The sequence below is a fragment of the Ursus americanus genome, chromosome 26, assembly GCF_024610735.1.
Source record: "Ursus americanus isolate L20-20 chromosome 26, mUrsAme1.1.p, whole genome shotgun sequence".
Lineage (NCBI taxonomy): Eukaryota > Metazoa > Chordata > Mammalia > Carnivora > Ursidae > Ursus > Ursus americanus.
The window spans coordinates 31,556,367-31,574,548 of NC_142152.1; the positions used below are offsets into that span (position 1 = coordinate 31,556,367).

An 18,182-nucleotide genomic window follows, 5' to 3' on the forward strand; every position below is an offset into this window, starting at 1 on the left:
AATTTATATAATTCTGTGCCTTCCTGATAGAATGTTTTCAGCGTCCAGCAGGGTGACTGGGATGTCAGGGGCATGTTTCGAACTATCGTGTTCTCTGCCTCCCTCCTGGTTCCGTCTTTCTCCTTCTTCCATTTAGGCAACCTCACCTGTCTCTCCACCTTCCCATCCTCTCGGCCTCTCGATGTCTTCTCTGACCTTCTCTTTGCACTTCGTTTCCCCACATGCTCTTGACCTGCGTGGTAAATCACAGATGTGTTCCTGGGGGGCAGAAGAACCACGTGGAGCACAAAGACCTTTATCAGTGAACAGAACACCGAGGCTGTGCTGGCGGTTTGCGTTTGGGCCACTGGAAGCATCTTCTTGCCCTTGGCAGAATAACAGGCGTCCAGCTTTTACTTACTATCAGAGGCTTCTAGCTCTTACACCTGTTTTGTTTTCCTTTTCAAGTGTTATCTGCAGTCACCTCTGGTAAACGTTTTTCCCCTTTCTGTATGGAACTTACCTTGTACCTCTCCTACGCTTGATGCTGCCACCCTGCCTTATTATATCCAGCTCATTTTTTAAATCTCCAAGGTGCCCTGGCAAGGACGAGCTCTGGCTTCTTTGTATGACCTTGAGCAAATTATATGACCTCTCTGAATTGGCTTCCTGATCTCTCAAATGGATAAGAGCACTGACCTGCCTCCCTCCTGTGGTTGTTAGGAGACTCAAATGAGATGGTGGGTCATACAGACATGTCTACAAATAAATAGAAGAAAGAATAGGCTTATTTCTTCTGTCATCTCATTGCCTGTATCGGTACATTTAAGTATGGACTGTGGGGTCCAGGCAATCTGTACTTTTCCAGATCTTCCTCATACACATTGGAATTGAAAACCTCCAGTTGCCATGTATTCTTAGTTGCTGTTTTGTGTTCAGTTCAGCTGCTTGCCAAATATTCTCTAAATCCCACTCTCTTGAGGGCTTCACTTTTCTAGCCTAGCTTAGCCTTTGCCTCTCACGTTCCTACTGTGTGTTGTGCCACAGAAATTCCTTATCTTTGTATGGTGACCAGATGGCTTACACGTTGCTTGTATACATAATCTTAAAAAAATATTTAGGGTATTCTCCTTGGGTTTTAGAACTATAGAAAGCAAGGCAAGGCAAGATCTTTTTTTTTTTTCTTCTCTGTTTTGTTTCTTAGTAGCTTCCCTAATAAAACATGCTGCCAATTAAGTGTTCAGTGCAGGTTGCTAACGGTAAATATATAGATGTAGATGTTTTGTAAATAAATTTGTTACAAGTCTGACTTTTTCCCAGTGGATTTCTATTTAATTTGGACAGAAAAAACCCTGAGTTTATTAGCACCTGACACTAATTTATATGACATAGTCTATTTATAAACATTTCTCAGACTACATTACAGTCAGAATTAATTTTTCATCTTTAGCCACTAATCCCCTTACGTATATGTGGAGCAGAAGGGTTTGTAGTATGTGGATTTTCTTCCTCCTCCCCAAGTGATTAAAGTCTAAATGTTTTAACCACCATGAGCTTATTTTTGAGTATAAAGAAATGTTTCCTTGGTATAGTTGTAAAATTATTTTTAATTTCTTCATTAAACAAGTAGTTAAGATAACTTCTCTGTGCTTTAAGTGAGGTTAGAGTAATTAGAATTTCCTACCTGTAGAAAATTCAGCACTCTTCAGTGTATATTAGTTTTACACCAATACCAACATCAGTATTAGTACATCCAAAATTCTTGAAAGCAGTTGTGGAGAAATATTAAAGTTAATATTTGGATTTTTATTGAATGAGTTTGAGTCTACTTACACATAACTAATTCGTCACTAAGACTTTTTATTTTAGAAACTGTATTTCTTAAAAATGTTTACTACCTTCTTAATGCTTTCCAGGAACCAGATCCTGAATTACCACTGTCTCAGGTAAAGGTTTAGCTGCAACCTTTAGTTTAGAGAATGCTGTAATTCCAATTGCTTACTTGTTCCTATAGATTAGAAATCTTGCTGCATATCTATTAATGCTGTTATAAAATTAGCCATCTCTACCAGACATTTGGTACCTTTTTATGTGAAGTATTATATTTCCAATATTTTTATATCTATGGATGAGTAGTCTACGGTCTTAAGACTTGGAGCTTAAATAGAAATGACCAATATTGACCAGAGGATGAGAAAAATAGAGGAGGAAAGGGGAACCAGGAGCTTAGAAAGGGAGTCAAGAAGTCAGCAGAGCCCCAAGTGTCCCAAAAGACCGTGCTGGGTAGGCCAATATGTCTTGAGTAAAGAGCAGGCTGACTCTCCTTGGGAAGGGGTTGGTTTTAGAGAGCGGTGCCTGCCACCAGGAGGAAGAAAGGAAGGGAGACTGGCCAGATAGCCATGTCTATGAAATCATCGTGGTTAGAGATGGGAGGTGGCCAGAGAGACCTGCTAAATGGATAAGACACAGTGAATGGAGGGAACCCAAGGAGAAGAAGTGAAGTTTAAAAAAAAAAAAAAAAAAAAGGTGAAGCTTTTAACTCAAGAGCCAGTAAGTCTGGGAATAAGGTGAAGGGATGAAAGTGCTACAAATCAGAAAGCTTAAATATTGCCAGGTGTTTGCCCTGCCACATGAGAGAGAATTGTAACAGTGGTTTTTAGCTAAATAAATGATTTGGAACCTCATATGTACTTCATATGAGTAATCATCTAACCTTTTAGAAGAAAGCAAGATACAAAGTACTCTGATGGAGGTCTGTGTGGCATTAAACAAGCACCGTAAATAGGTTAAAATGTAGCACTCTGTTCTTGAAAAGGATTTTAAAGAAACTTGTCTGCACTGCTCAAATTCGTGATTTCCAAATTGATAGATGGCACAAAACTGATTTTTTTCCTTATATATGTACAATTCGTTTGAGAAGGACCTAAATTATAAATAGAGTAAGTAAGGGGCTTGTTTTCAGTAATTTTGGAAGATTTTGTTAAAATTAAATTAAAACACCAATAATTGTTGGTATGGTTTTAAAACTGTAAATGGCAGGATGGCTGGGTGGCTCAGGTCATGATCACGGGGTCCTGGGATCGAGTCCCATGTCAGGCTCCTTGCTCAGCAGGGAGCCTGCTTCTCCCTCTCCCTCTGTCTGCTGCTCCCCCTGCTTGTGCTCTCCCTCTCTCTCTCTCTGTCAAATAAATAAAATCTTAAAAAAAAAAAAAAACAACCAACAACTGCAAATGGCATTTGAAAGTGTCCAAGCAGCACAGGGACTTGAAGTTTACTTTCCTGTTCTGTTACTTTAGACTGAATTATCCACCGGATAGTGATCTAAGAGAATAAGAAGGGAACACGTCTGACAGGATTCTTTTGAGTTCATTCTTCACACATTTTGCCTTCCTCCTTTGCACATTTTTACAACTTCAAAATAAATGAGGCTTTACGATAACAATATTTTGTGCCTAAGTTTTCGTTTTCATAGAGTAGGCAGAGTGTCAAATGTTACTGATTCTTATGATGGCTCAATCAGGTTAGACAGACTGTTCTTAGGCGGCCTTATTCTAATAATAACCTAACAAAATTGTTTCTCTTATGTCTTAAACTAGTGGCCTCAGATTCTGTATTAAAAGGAACAGGACAATTTAAGCATGTTTTGCTAGGTCACTAGTTTTTTTTAACCTTTTCATATGCTTATTTTCATAACTAAAATTGGATCAACCTCACAGAAGATAGTACAAGCAAGGCATTCTTTCCCTGATGTTATTGCCTCAAGAGTAATGTCCTGCACACTGCCTCAGTAGGTGAATGAGATGGGATTATGTTTCACAGACAAGGAAGGATGTAATTGACAGGATGATTACTCACTTAGACTGGCAGAACCTATGCTTTTCCCTTTAGAGAAGTTCCTACACTTCTGTGATTTTTGTTGATTTCACAGTACTTCCAATGGGTAGGTAGGTATTCAGATGTGTTCACTACATGACCCTGTCATTTAGTAACAAAACATATCTGATAACACCAATTTATATTTTTATTCAGATTCAAGGGGTTTAGGATCAGCCATTGTGCTTTGTTATGCGTTTTACTTTAATCACTGATTAGTTTTGAACTTTTTTTTTTAAACTTAAACAGAGGATTTTAGGGCTGTAAAACATCTTTGGCTTGTTTCCAAAATAAAATTTTTAATTTTTTTTTTAAAGCCAAAGCTCCATCTGCTGTTTTCATCAAAATCCTAAGAATTGTTCACATTGCCAAGAGCAGTTCTTTGAATACAATCTGATGTTTAATCAGGCAGTGAAATGTGATTTTCAAGGTCATTTTTGTTAGGACAGAAGGAAAATCGGGAAGATTAATATTCTCAAATACTGATGAAATTTAAAATTAAGTACTGTTTTAAGTAGATTTTATTTTAGATCTTTAAATATACAAGATTCCCACCATTATTTCTACTTCCGAAGACTTAGGTTCTAGAAACTGAAATAAATATAGATCTCTTTACCTTTTTGAAAAAGTGAATTCTTAATGGAATCACATTTTTTAAAAGATGTGAAGCATTTATTCATTTGGTGGGGAGGGAACAGTGGAAATTTTCTCTTTTGTTTTGCTTAGCCTAATATTTAAAAAAGTTGCACCTTCTTAATATTTGAGAGGTTAGTAGGCATGATGGAGTGGACTATAATAGTAGGTACATGCAAATTGTTAAAAGATATGTGCAGGGATAATTACTGCCCAACTATATAAATGATACTATAATAATAAAAACTTGGCTTTTAGAAAGTCGATTGAACTAGGACTCCAAGTCATAGTTTTGAAGCTTCATGAGCTCCTCGTCCTCAGGATGAAAGTCCATACACCTCACTGTGGCATATTCGGGGTCCCTCATCTGCCCTTTGCCTTTTTCTCCAGCTTCTTCTCTGACTGTTGCCTCAGCTGAACCCGATTCAACCGTACTAAGCTGTTATGGATTTGCCAAACTTGCCGTGAGCCTTCCAGCTAGCCTGCCCTGGTCCCACTGCTTTGCCTAGCACACTCTTTCCAGTCTTGGCCACTAGCAAACTCTTTTCTCCTACCTTTCCTCCACCCCCCAGACAACTGGGTGCCTCTCTCTGTCTTCCCATAGTATGCTCCAGACTTTTATTATTGCACTTTTCCTACAACACTGAAATTCGTGTGAGCTAGGAGAGCCGTGGCTTACTCATATCTGTTCTCAGGCCCTGGCATGCATGTAGCAGGTGCTCCCTAGTAATATGGGAGTGAATCAGTGGAGCCCACATCCTGCTTTATTGTTTCAGAAAAAATGCTGGAGTCCACCAGACTGCTGAACAAGGAATGCCCTTTTGAGAAATGAAAGCCATCAGATCCTTGCAGGGCAGTATGAGGTGTGGGGGCTCAAGATAAATCAGGATTACTTATTTCCGTCTTTGAAGTTAAATTAAACCATTAGTTCAAGCCAGGGAGGATTTCCCTGACCCCTGAGCATACTTGTATAGATCTGCCAACCTTCTTGATCTTTGAGGATTGAAAACCTCCAATTGTTTCCACACTTTGGTGGCTCCCACAGTTAGATGCAGTTCCAATTGGAATTGATTTTTTTTAAAACAAATTCTTTGATCCCGTATTCTGCTCATTCAATTGTGTTAAATCCACACAGTTGAAACATTTTATTATAAGTTATCTGATGAGAATCCAGTAAACCTTACCCAGGAAAGTATAAGCTTAAAAAACCCAATCATCTAACCAAATATAATTTCATTTTAGGAACCTAAGTATGGTATGAAGGCAGCCTTCTTTATTCCCATGAAAATGAAAGCACGAAGACTTTTTTTTCCTTAAAAATTTTTGTCTAATATATGCATTCCAATTATTTTAGCCCACAGAAGGATCCCTACTTTTTAATTCCTATAAAACTATTTTCTGTACCACACACTGTTACCTATCATGCACTGCTTTGCCTTGTCACTTAATTCAAATAGGTGATATGTTCAGGGAAATTAGAATCCCAAGTTTTAATCTTCTCGTGTTTCCTTTTCAGAACCTAGCCCAATGCCATGTAACTAGGAGGTGCTCAATGGATATGGACTGGCTGAGTGAATGCATCTCGGGTTCTTTATGTGAGGACTCTTTGGACCTCTGTAGCTCTCATCTGTTCCCCTCTCAGTCCCTTTGCCTTCCTTCAGCCTGCCTCACAGCCAGATCCCTAGTGCGGGGAACCCTTCCCTCTTCCCCCCTGCCCCCCAAGTTTCCCTTGCTGCCACTTCCTTCGTATTATTAGTGTCAGGTCTGTGCTGCTGCCCAAGACTTGTCTTCTCCCCAGGTCCCCCACAGGCAAGCTTTATTGTTCTCTGCTTCTATTCTTTAGTGAAGCAGAGAGGTAAACATTTCTGATAAGGCCGTTTTAAATGTTTAACAAGATATTTAACTGTGCAGACCTCGACATCTAATTTCTCAAGGTAGAGCAAAGCTGATATTTTCCAGATTCCTAAATGACCTTTTCCATCCCCCCTCCCCCCACTTTCTAGCAGGTTTTCTACTGGCTAGATCACAAAGCAACCAAGATTGTGTTGATTAGTTATTGGGAATTGGGAGAAATTGATCTTAGTTCAAGTCAACATTTTTGGAATACCTAATGTGTGCAAAAACCATAGGTGTTATGGAAAATTCAGAACTGGACAAGGTAAAAAGGTTTGTGCTCTGGGGAAGGGAGGGCTAACCTATGCCCAATAATTACAGAGTTTCTTGAATATGGTAAGTACATATAATAGAAGTATAAAGAGAATGCCCTATGAGAAAGGTAAGAGAGAAGTAAGTTTTGAGCTAAACAATCAGGAAGTGATGATGGGCTTCTGGTCCTGAAGGAGGAAGGCAGAATGAGCACTGTGTTTGTAGCTTTATTAATTTGTTTTCAAATTACTATTACAGTAAAATTTCCTCTAAATCTTCTTTTACTTACAAAAAGCCATGTTAGAAGACTACCAGGTAATTACCACACTTTTATTTACTAGGTAATTGATCTAATGGGTGTTTCTTGATTAGTAATGACCTTGCCTTCTTGTATTAGTTTCTTGACATAGCCCTTTAAATCAGTATAATGCACTAAGTAGTAAACATGCCCAATAAAAAGTTAGACAATAATAAGGCTTCTATAGGTAGTACTTCTAATACTACTTAATATATGCTTTATTTTATCCATGCTTATAGGCAGCTTGGATTTTAAAGGCACGAGCACTAACCGAAATGGTATACGTAGATGAAATTGATGTAAATCAGGAAGGAATTGCAGAAATGATGCTGGATGAAAATGCTATTGCTCAAGTTCCACGTAAGTATTGGTTTTTCCCTTAAGTAAATGAAATGCCATTAGGAGGAATAATACTATTTGTATATAAAAGGATCACAAGACATTATATACATGAAAAAAAATTTATCAAGTAAATGGTCTCTATCCTTGCCATATAGGACAAAGACTTTCCTTCCCCAATTCAATGATATTATCTTAAACTTAAGATGTGAGATTGCTCTATAAAGCCATTTTTCAATAAAAGCTATAGGGTGCATTTAAAAATATTTTATATTTAAAATGTATTCTGGCTGAACTGCTTATCTAAATATATCAGAAGATTGTCTGAGAGTTGAAACACAGGAAACACCCAAACAACAGAATTGTTCTAAAAGGATTAAAAAAAAAAAAAAAAGATCACTGGAAAACATCACTTCACTGTAATAATTGAAGGTGGTTTGCTCTAATGCGTGATGGGAGGTGATGGGGTGAAATGCTGGCCTGTGAATGCCTTTCGGGATTGTCACAGAAGCCCAGTCCCCAGCTTGCAGATGTGTTGGCACAAATGGTGTTCAGTGATTACCATGACATATGGTGGTCTTGCTGGTATTTGATAGTTGTAACAGTTATCAGGCATTTATAGTTTTTGAAAGAGAACTTTTAAAGCTTCAAATGAAAATTGAGGAAAAAAAATACATATGGTTCATGTTAAAATGTCTTTTTTCTGCCCATCATTTTGCTCTTTTGGAGCTCAAATGTCTAAATTCTAGGTTCTGTATCAGAAATAAACTATGAGTATAGAACTGTCTTTCGGTGCTTTGGAGCTTGCTAGCCTTGAGTTTGAACCCCAGCTTTACTAACAGGTTGACCTCTTTGCTTAACCCTCTAAGCCTTGGCTAAATGGGTGAATATTACCAACCTTACACCCTTCGTGTGAAGATTACATGTGATAACATAAAATAACGTGATAGATATTCAATAAATATCAGTCTCAAACACATTTCCCTAAAATACATTTCCTGTTATTAATGTCCTTTGCACCAGGCCGGCACATTTCTGAAAATTACATTAGCTGACAGTTTTTACAGATTAATAACTAATATAGTAATTGAATTTGCCATCTCATTTCATAGGCCCTGGCACATCTTTGAAACTGCCTGGAACGAATCAGACGGGAGGGCCTAGTCCAGCTATCAGGTACGTACTTCTGTTTCATATCCTCTGTCCTTAAATAGTGACCAGACTGTAGGAGAATCTTCCTTTATTGACCTCTTTGTATTTTCACAATGTACACTTTTCAAAGGCCAATCACTCAAGCTGGAAGACCCATTACAGGTTTCCTTAGACCCGGCACACAGAGCGGAAGGCCTGGCACTATGGAGCAGGCCATCAGAACTCCCAGAACCGCCTACACAGCTCGCCCTATCACCAGCTCATCTGGAAGATTTGTCAGGCTGGGAACGGTAAATTCTGTCAGCTTTACCACAGTTTTCTATTACCAAAGTAACTTTATGTTATATCGTTTTTTGCTATTGTTATAGTGGAAAGTTATATGGAAGACTTTTTACAGGTGATTCTTTTTTACTTATGTTGCCTTTATAATTTTTATGCTCATTGAACTCAATTTATGTTTCAGGAAAAAGTCTCAGGACTCTTGTTCTCTCATTTTTCCCCATAGGCTTCCATGCTTACAAGTCCTGATGGACCTTTTATAAACTTATCTAGACTGAATTTAACAAAATATGCCCAGAAACCTAAATTGGCAAAGGTATGTACTTAAAATGATCGTATGTTAGTAATGTTAGAATGTAATGAAGTAATGTTAGATATATTATCATAACAACATTGTAGGAAATAGAAAAAATTGTGAAGGAAAGGCGATGTCTTGATTGAAATGGAAATGTTTGATTACTGAACTATGTAAAATTTCTCTTAGTCTTTTGAGTTAAGGAAAGTCAATCAGAAGTAAAGTATATATACCATTATTATAGGAAATTCTTTTTCCTCTGATAAACAACAGCAATTTTTTAAAAATTTTCAATTCTAGTTAGTTAGCATACAGTGCAATATTGGTTTCTGGAATAGAATTCAGTGATTCATCACCTACATACAAACATGCAGTGCATATGCCAATAAGTGCCCTCCTTAATCCCTGTCACCCATCTAGCCCATCCCCCACCCACCTCCCTCCATCAGCCCTCAGCTTGTTCTCTACCTTTAAGGGTCTGTTATTTTTTGTTTTCCTTTCCTTTTCTTTTTCTTTCCCCCTTCCCCTATGTTCGTCTGTTTTCTTTCTTAAATTCCACATACGAGTAAGATCATATGGTGTTTATCTTCCTCTTTCTTGTTTCACTTAGCATAACACTCTCTGGCTCCATCCATGTCATTGCAAATGGCAAGAATTCATCCTTTTTGATGGCTGAGTAATATTCCTGTGTGTGTGTGTGTGTGTGTGTGTGTGTGTGTGTGTGTGTGTGTATGTACGTGTACCACATCTTCATTATCCATTCATCAGTCATTGGACATTTGGGTGCTCTCCATAGCTTGGCTATTGTTGATAAAGGAACAGCAGTTTATAATGAAGAAGGTAGATATGCAGCAGCATCTTTGTGGAAGGAAGCCTAGAGGGCATCAGTGTGTGTGTGTTTTTCTTTTTCATCTTGGATTACTCTCAGAAAAATAATTTTCTATCCTTATAGAATTTTAGGACTGTCAAAAGGAAGATAAAAAAATATATACTTCTAATTAGTAATTAGGCAGGCATCTCAATATCACTGTCTAGCTTAGTGATCCTTATTGAGAATTACGTTAATAATTCTACCTACTCAAAGACTAGTTGCTCGGGGCACCTGGGTGACTCAGTCAGTTGAGCATCCAACTCTCCCTTTAGGTTCAGGTCATGATCTCAGGGTGGTGAGATGGAGCCCTGTATTTGGCTCTGTGCTTAGGGAGTCTGCTTGAAGATTTTCTCCCTCTGCCCCTCCCCCCACTTGCATGTGCATGCAGTCTCTCTCAAATAAATAAATAAATCTTAAAAAGATTAGATGCTCCTTTAAAGAGAAATAGAGGAAGTAAGTGTGTGTATGCATGGTGAGAGAGAGTGAGAAAGAGAGAAAGAGCCTGAGTGGTCCATGACCTTTTCAGTGTAAAGATAAACTTGGAGCTGAGCTTGGAATAATTCAGAGACATGAGCACTTAGGTGGTGCTGAAACTGGTCTAAGCCTAGCCCAGGTTTATAGCTGTAATATCTGTGAATTCTATGCACGAGTGCTGAGTTCATTCTGAATCCTAGTTCTAATGGTGTTTAACATATTTACTAAATGTCAAACACTAGGGAATATAAGAATGGATGCTAGCCATACAGAGTTGAAATTAAAATCAGAAAAAGAAGTGTCATTTGATAGGGAATTAGCCTATAATAACACTGATGACATTTTTCTTAATTTCTTATTTGACAGCAATCTGGTCAACTTCATTTAGCAGAATTGTAAAGCTATACTTATTTCCCTTACCTTTGTGAGAATGGAGTATTAACAGCAACTCATATGGAATATCTGGTTCCCCTGCCCTTTTAGGCCATTTACTTGAGGTGGCTGGATGGCTAGTTGGTACCATTGCTGTTCTCTTTTTTAACGATTTATTTATTTGAGGGGGTGGGTGCGGAGGAAGACAGAAATTTAAGCAGACTCTGAGCTCAGTGTGGAGCCTGACGTGGAGCTCGATCCCGCAATCCTGAGATCATGACCTGAGCTGAAACCGAGAGTTGGTCGCTTAACTGACTGTGCCCCCCAGGTGCCTCTCACTGCTGTTTTCTCTCCAGGGAGTGCGGTCCATGAAGGCATCTCCCTCAAACTAACATGCTTCCAGAACAGACCTGGTTTGTGTTAATAGATTTAAACTGAACTAGATTTTGTGCTTTTTTAGTGTGTTGCAGAAATAATGCCCAGTTTTCTGTCTTTGGTTTCCAATTCGCCTTTACTCATCAGGACTCATTTCTAATAACGATTGCTTGAGTGGTCTGCGGTAACTTCTTTTCACAGCAGTGGTAGCACCAACTGCACTTTTAGCTTTTCTTCTTTGTAACAGAACCAACGGAGGGTTAGGTGTAGCTTTTAAAAGAAGGGCCTTGTCCTGATTTCTTTTTTCTTTCTTTGGTTGCCTCTTCTCTGGTAATAACCTTGATACGCTAGCCTCTTTGCAAGTGGGCTATGGGCAAATGGGATACCACCAAGGGGTAATTCAGTAAGTGCTTATTTATGCAGATGAGTTCAGTGAAGTTCTATAATGAAGGTTCTCAGACCGGGCTGCACACCAGAGTCATCTACACACCCCACTTTACACTTAAGCTCTACTCTGTTTCAAAAGGAACTTCCAGATTTTCCCCATGTCTAAAGTGTCCTTATCAATATCATAATCACTGTATCATCTGTGTAGTTTGTGTAAAAGAATGGGCTGAATCTGTTTTAGGATAATTCCAAAGTTGGTCTTTTCATTTGTCTCTTTCTAGTAAAATAGTATGTGTAATAGGAAAAACACTGTTTAGTTATTTGAGTTTCCCAGTTTGTTTTCTATAAAAGCAGGAATCAGGTATAAATCACCGTATTTTAAAATGGTGATTGTAACAAATAATGGATAGACCCTTCACTTATAAAGGCACTTGTAGAGTACCTTGTTATTTTGGTTCAACCCAGCTGCTGTCAAAATGGTCTTTCAGTTTTGATGTAACAATAGAGTGCTTTTGTTAAAATCTAATGTATTTTTGGCATTTTTTTCTTTATAGGCTTTGTTTGAATATATCTTTCATCATGAAAATGATGTTAAGACTGTAAGTTTTGAATTCATGCTATTTTCTCTTGTAATTTTTCTGACTTTGGGACTTTTGATTCTGAAATGTTCTATTTCTTACCTTATAAATGGATGGAACTATTAAAAATTGGAGGATTACTGATACTTTCAAATTCACTGTCAGTTTCAATAGGAAAATTTGTTATAAATATAGAAGTGGTAAGAACTGTGCCTGATCCATAGAGTATATAGATATCCATTGAAGAGCAAGATACAGATAATTGAAAATATTGCATAATGTGCTTGTGCTACAGTTTATTTTTCATGCTCATGTAGGTTTACTCATATGAGTATTCCTGGTTTCTTTGCAATGCACCCCCTCCCCCTCCTTCAACATTTTATGATAGAAAAATTCAAACACACACAAGTAGAGAGAATAACATGAGCCAATATCACCCGTCACCCAGCTTCAGTAATATTCAATCATCTTGGACTTCTTAAAGAGTTTTAAGGTTTTTTTTTTTTTTAAAGATTTTTTATTTATTTATTCGACAGAGATAGAGACAGCCAGCGAGAGAGGGAACACAAGCAGGGGGAGTGGGAGAGGAAGAAGCAGGCTCATAGCAGAGGAGCCCGATGTGGGGCTCGATCCCGTAATGCCGGGATCACGCCCTGAGCTGAAGGCAGACGCTTAACCACTGTGCCACCCAGGCGCCCCAAGAGTTTTAAGGTTATATGGATATGACTTCATTTGTTTCACTTTTTACATGCTAATATGCAAATGACCGGTTACCTCACAAATTTTGTCAAATTGAATGTAGTTGATTTTGCAGTGTCTAATAATAGCATTTTCCCTCATTTTCTTACTAGTTTAGGGGAAAAGCTTTATAACCATATGGTAAATATTCAGGAAAATAAAAACGTTTTCCTCAGTTGTGTTTTTTATGTGTCAACCACTGTGCTATATTCTAGGAAAACTAATAAAAATATTTTTTCCTTGACTCCATAAGCCATGCAATCTAGCTGAGAAAATAAAATTGGCATAATGAAACAATTAACGAGATGATTGCCAAGCTGTGAAATTGTTACTAGGTAGCAAAGGGGAAAAAATATCAAAGGGGTGATATTAATAAAGAGCCACAAAGTAAGTCGGATTTTTGGGTGGAAGGAGGGAAAATAAATGTAAAGAAAGGGTAAAAACATGAGCAAGGTATGGAGTGAGAAATACATAGGCCGTCTACTAAGAAATGGGAGCATCAAAGAGACATTTTAAAGAAAGAAGTGGCAGAACATGATGATAGATTTAATGTGGAGGACAGAGGAAAGACACATCAAATCTGCCTTCTAAAGCTGTTACAAGGAGGAGGATTGTTTTACTGACAGAAATGGGATAATTAGGGAAGGAAGTCGGTTTCTATGGAAGCTGGATAATTCACTTGAAGGCATTTTGAGTTAGAAATTGTGACTGGCTATCCAAGTGGAGATACCGCTGCGCGTATTGGAAGATGTGGCCCTAACTGTAGGGGAGAGCCTGGGCCCCATACACAGAATGTGGACGTTGTCTGTCGTGAAGTGCTGGCGCATGTGGCCGTGTAGGGAAGAGAGGGAACTGCGGTTGGAGCAGAACTCATGCACATTTCTGTAAGTAAGTCGGTTCGTGCCATTTTCACTTAATATGAAGCTGGTCAGAGGCTTTCAGTGTGACATGTAAAATCATGTAGTTAAACTGTCCTTACTAGAAACATCCAAATAAAGGAGTCAGTCTCTACCCAGCATAAAGCTGTATCTTGACTTTTTGGGGATTAATTCAGTTATTGAAGAGACATGTATTCTTTCATCTAAAAATGTCTGAGCCATGGCAGTGTGCCAGCCACTGTTCAAAGGCCCTGAGATCACAGAGTGAAGCAGGCAGACAAAATCTCTCCTCTTTTGGAGATTATATCCTGGTTGTGCAAGGAATAGAGACAACTAGCAAATTTAGAAACACAGCCCGTGTCATGGGATAATAAGTACTATGAGAGGACCGGAGCAGGGAGGCAGGTAGGGGAATAGACAGTGCCACGGGGCAAGATGCTATTTTGGATGGGGTGGAAAGTGGTCGAGACCTAATGAAGGGGGGCCGACTGTACAGTCCTGTGTAGGAAGAATATGTAAGTCAGAGAGAACTTTAACTGCAAAGGCCCTGGGTGGAAGCACGCTTGGATTGTTCAAGAAACAGTAAGGCCGGGGTGGCTGGAGTGAGGTCTGTGAGGGGAGGAGTTGCAGACGATGGGTTCAGAAAGTAGACAGATTGTATGCTGTTTGTGGATCATGGTGATGGTGTCTTTATCAATAGATTCATCTTGAGGATGTTGCTCTACGTCTTGGCATTGATACAGTGGTGTTGAGGAATAGGAACCACATTGAAATAAAACAGGATTTATTCTCTGCCCTAACTGAACTTACATTCTAAAGATTCTAAGGATTCTAAGGACTCTGAAGAGTCTAACAGACTTTAACATTTACATATTACGTTTGAGTATTTTAGAATGCTTTCATGGTTCTTGATATTCATTGATTTAAAAAAATTTGAATATCTTAAAATCTTAAAATTTGAAAAACTTAAAGAGAGCAGTGACTTTCAAATGTTTTCTTTAAGCAGCACAACCTTTCTCTTCAAATGAAATCTCCTCCAGACCCTGCCGTATAAAACAGACAAAAGCAGGGCTGCTTGAATTCAAGCAGAAGTAGCAGACCAAGAACACACCCACCTGGCCTCCTCCTTACTCTTCCACCATGGGAGCTCCGGCCCCTCAAAGCCTGGGGCTCTTAAGTAGTTCCTAAATCCCACTGTTTCAGCATCACCTGGTGAATTTTAATGTAATGGATTTCTGGATCCTTGCTAGACTTCTTGAATCAGAATCCCAACGGGTATGTCTGGTAAATCTGTTGTTAATAAAAGCTCCATAGGCGATGCTGATTTTCAGCCAGCATTGGGAACTACTGCTGAAGAATATACTTTGAAAGGCAATGATTAATAGAAGGCTGGAATGCTAGGCCTTCTAATGTAGGAAAATAGAGCTGGGAGCACGAACAGGACTTATGGACAGGACATGAACAGCGTAACAAACAGATAGGAGGGAGTGTGTCTCCTGCCTCAATGGAGGAAGGCCACAAATTAAGAGAAAAGGCACAGCAAAAATGACTGCCAGATAGATCTCAGTAGCAAGCAAGTGACACATGAGAGCTAAAGTCCCCTCCTACTAATTTTATATTTTTATTCTTAGGAACATTGAAAGACTCTTTAATACTCCAAAAACAGGCAACATTGAACATAATTTTTGACTCTTTTTGAAATAGATCCTTATATTTCATTAAACAATACTGCTGAGAAAATTTATTTACAGACTTTCTTGTAGACATTTGACTAGTGAAGATTTAAAAAAAAATTAACAAGCAATAGAATAGTTCACAGTTTGGTTGGATTTACAAAGCAATCACAAAGGATGAAGACTTACTGATTCATTTCTCTCTCGGCACAGTGAACAGAAACAAAACAAAATGAAACATAGAAGGACAACAGAAGGGTGAAATATGTCCATGAGCATGATTTTAAAATGTTAGTGTTTGTTAAATAGGAAAAAGCTTATCGGACTTTGTTAGGAAATGTTTTATGGAAATGGAAATGATCCAGTAACAGAAAATTTACATTAGAGAAAATGTCAGTAAACAAGCATATTAGAGATGCACTTTCTAACACAAAAATGTTTAAAAAATTTTGCACTTGCAATTTTACATTTATGAAATTTGGGGAAAATGCTGGGAGAGAGAAGAGTAATTGTTATACCCGATATATTATAGATGATATTTTAAATGGTATTATATTTTGGAAAAGAGTATGATAATATAAAATAGATTACTATAAACATACTTTTTTTTTAAAAAAAAGATTAATTTATTTGAGAGAGAGAGAGAATGAGCAGGGGTGAGGGGCAGAGGGAGAAGGAGACTCCCCGCTCAGCAGGGAGCCCGATGCGGGACTCGATCCGGGACCCTGGGATCATAACCTGGGCCAAAGGCAGACATTTAACTGACTGAGCCACCCACGCACCCCAGCCATAAACATACTTATTCCATTTATTTCTGTAATTTCCCTTCTCAAGAAGTATCACAAAGAAATGCTGTATTACGCAACTAATGAATCATGGAACTTTACATCAAAAACCAGGGATGTACTGTATGGTGACTAACATAATATAATAAAAAAATATTATTATTAAAAAAAAAAAGAAATGCTGTATTTGCAAAGATGTTCATTGTAGCATTGGTCACAGTAGCAAAGCAACCTGGACGATAACCTGTATGTTCAGTGGTAGAAGACGAGCTTAGTAAATTACGATACACTGCACGCCGGCGCTTTATCCAGCCATTAAAAATCATAATTACAAAAATAAGGCAGAAACAGAAAAGTGTTTATAATGTTAAGCCAACAAAGCATACTCTTTAGCACATATGTTAAATAGAATTATCACTCTAAACTTATAACATATACTAGAAGGTATTACCAAAAAATGGAAATAAAAGTATTACAGGGTTGACGTGGTATTGATTCTACAAGTATTTGCTAATGCCTACATAGTGCCAATAGCTGACATTACAACAGTAAATAAAAAAGCTATACCTCGTGGCACTAATGGAAATTATCTAAATTTACCAAAATTTTATCCAGTTTTTTCCAAAATTTTCAATAATGTTATAGCAACTTTTCATTTATAAATTTAGCTACAAATTAGGGGCAGTAATAAATTAGAATGCTTGTAATTGCATGCTGCTTATTATTTTCATCTGCTTACCCTCAATACACATTTTTCATAGAACATGAAATTAAGCAATTTTTGTTCTTATTTAGTGAAAGCACAAGTTGTTGGTTCCTCTGTTTTCCTCTTATTCATTAATTTATTAATGGCTTATTGCTTGATTGGGTTATTCTTTAAACAAGGAATTACCGAGTGCCTGTGTATTGGTGCTGGGATGGATGTGAGCAGTATCGAGGAGGACAGATGCCATGTGTGTTTTCTTACTCTGTTAAGGGCTCATCACATCATAGTTCTGTTATGGATCAGTTTGTTCCATTAAGATGTCATTTTAGGGGCGCCTGGGTGGCACAGCGGTTAAGCGTCTGCCTTCGGCTCAGGGCGTGATCCTGGTGTTATGGGATCGAGCCCCACATCAGGCTCTTCCGCTATGAGCCTGCTTCTTCCTCTCCCACTCCCCCTGCTTGTGTTCCCTCTCTCGCTGGCTGTCTCTCTGTCAAATAAATAAATAAAATCTTAAAAAAAAAAAAAAGATGTCATTTTAGATTTTTACCACAAATGTTATTTTCTCAATGGGAGAAGGATTTAGGTAATGAGCAAAAAGCGTGCACTTGTGTATTTTTATACCCTTTTTCCCAATGTTTTACAACTTTAGCTGGAAGAAGAAAAGAGAAATTGTTTTTTTAACACGCTCTGTCCGTTAAGCATCTGCCTTCTGCTCAGGTCATGATCCCAGGATCCTGGGATCGAGCCCTGCATCGGGCTCCCTGCTCGGCGGGAAGCCTGCTTCTCCCTCTCACACTCCCCCTGCTTGTGTTCCCTCTCTCGCTGTCTCTCTCTGTCAAATAAATAAATAAAATCTTTTAAAAAAATGTATATTCTTTTTTACAATTTTTATTCTATATCAACAATTCATGTTAATTTCCTTAATCAGTTCAGCACAAACATCAAGGTCTTACATAGGAAGACTTGTTTTAGGACCATAAGCAAAATCAGCAGTCTGTAATAAGTGCTAAATCTAGCCTTGGGAAATTAGAATATGTGACAAATTTAGAGTGACTATTTTTCTGAAAAACTAGAAGGTTTGTTATATTAAACATGAGAATGAATATGATCTATCTGCTGGAAGAGTTCTTTATAAAGATTAAGTTAAAATTAATATGTTCAGATATTTACATTGCAGTCCTGAATTGAGCTGATTGAAAATATGGTTTTCCAGTACTTTCAGAGATAATGCTAATGAAAGTTATACTTTTTCCCTGAATTTTTTTGCTTCCAATTTTATGTCTGGCTTGGGGAAAAAGGAGAATAAGCATATGAAAGTAGTGTGTGGCTTGTTTTTAATTTCCATAGCTTTC

The 18,182-nt window shown here is 38.0% G+C and overlaps 1 protein-coding gene across 7 annotated transcripts in view; it reads left to right on the top strand.

The window, feature by feature from the left end:
* Window positions 1-18,182, top strand: part of TTC8 (tetratricopeptide repeat domain 8) — a 50,400-nt gene that overhangs the window by 9,159 nt on the left and 23,059 nt on the right. For 3 of the 7 annotated variants that reach the window (XM_087856171.1, XM_045807669.2, XM_087856170.1), the window contains exons 2-6: window positions 7,168-7,288; window positions 8,380-8,443; window positions 8,550-8,709; window positions 8,925-9,014; window positions 12,027-12,071. In XM_087856171.1, coding sequence (XP_087712297.1) covers window positions 7,168-7,288; window positions 8,380-8,443; window positions 8,550-8,709; window positions 8,925-9,014; window positions 12,027-12,071 — 480 coding nt within the window. Of the gene's footprint in view, window positions 1-1,895; window positions 1,926-7,167; window positions 7,289-8,379; window positions 8,444-8,549; window positions 8,710-8,924; window positions 9,015-12,026; window positions 12,072-14,366; window positions 14,439-15,770; window positions 15,777-18,182 lie in introns of all 7 variants that reach the window. The other 4 variants (XM_045807668.2, XM_087856169.1, XM_045807672.2 and 1 more) reach the window with 3 other exon arrangements.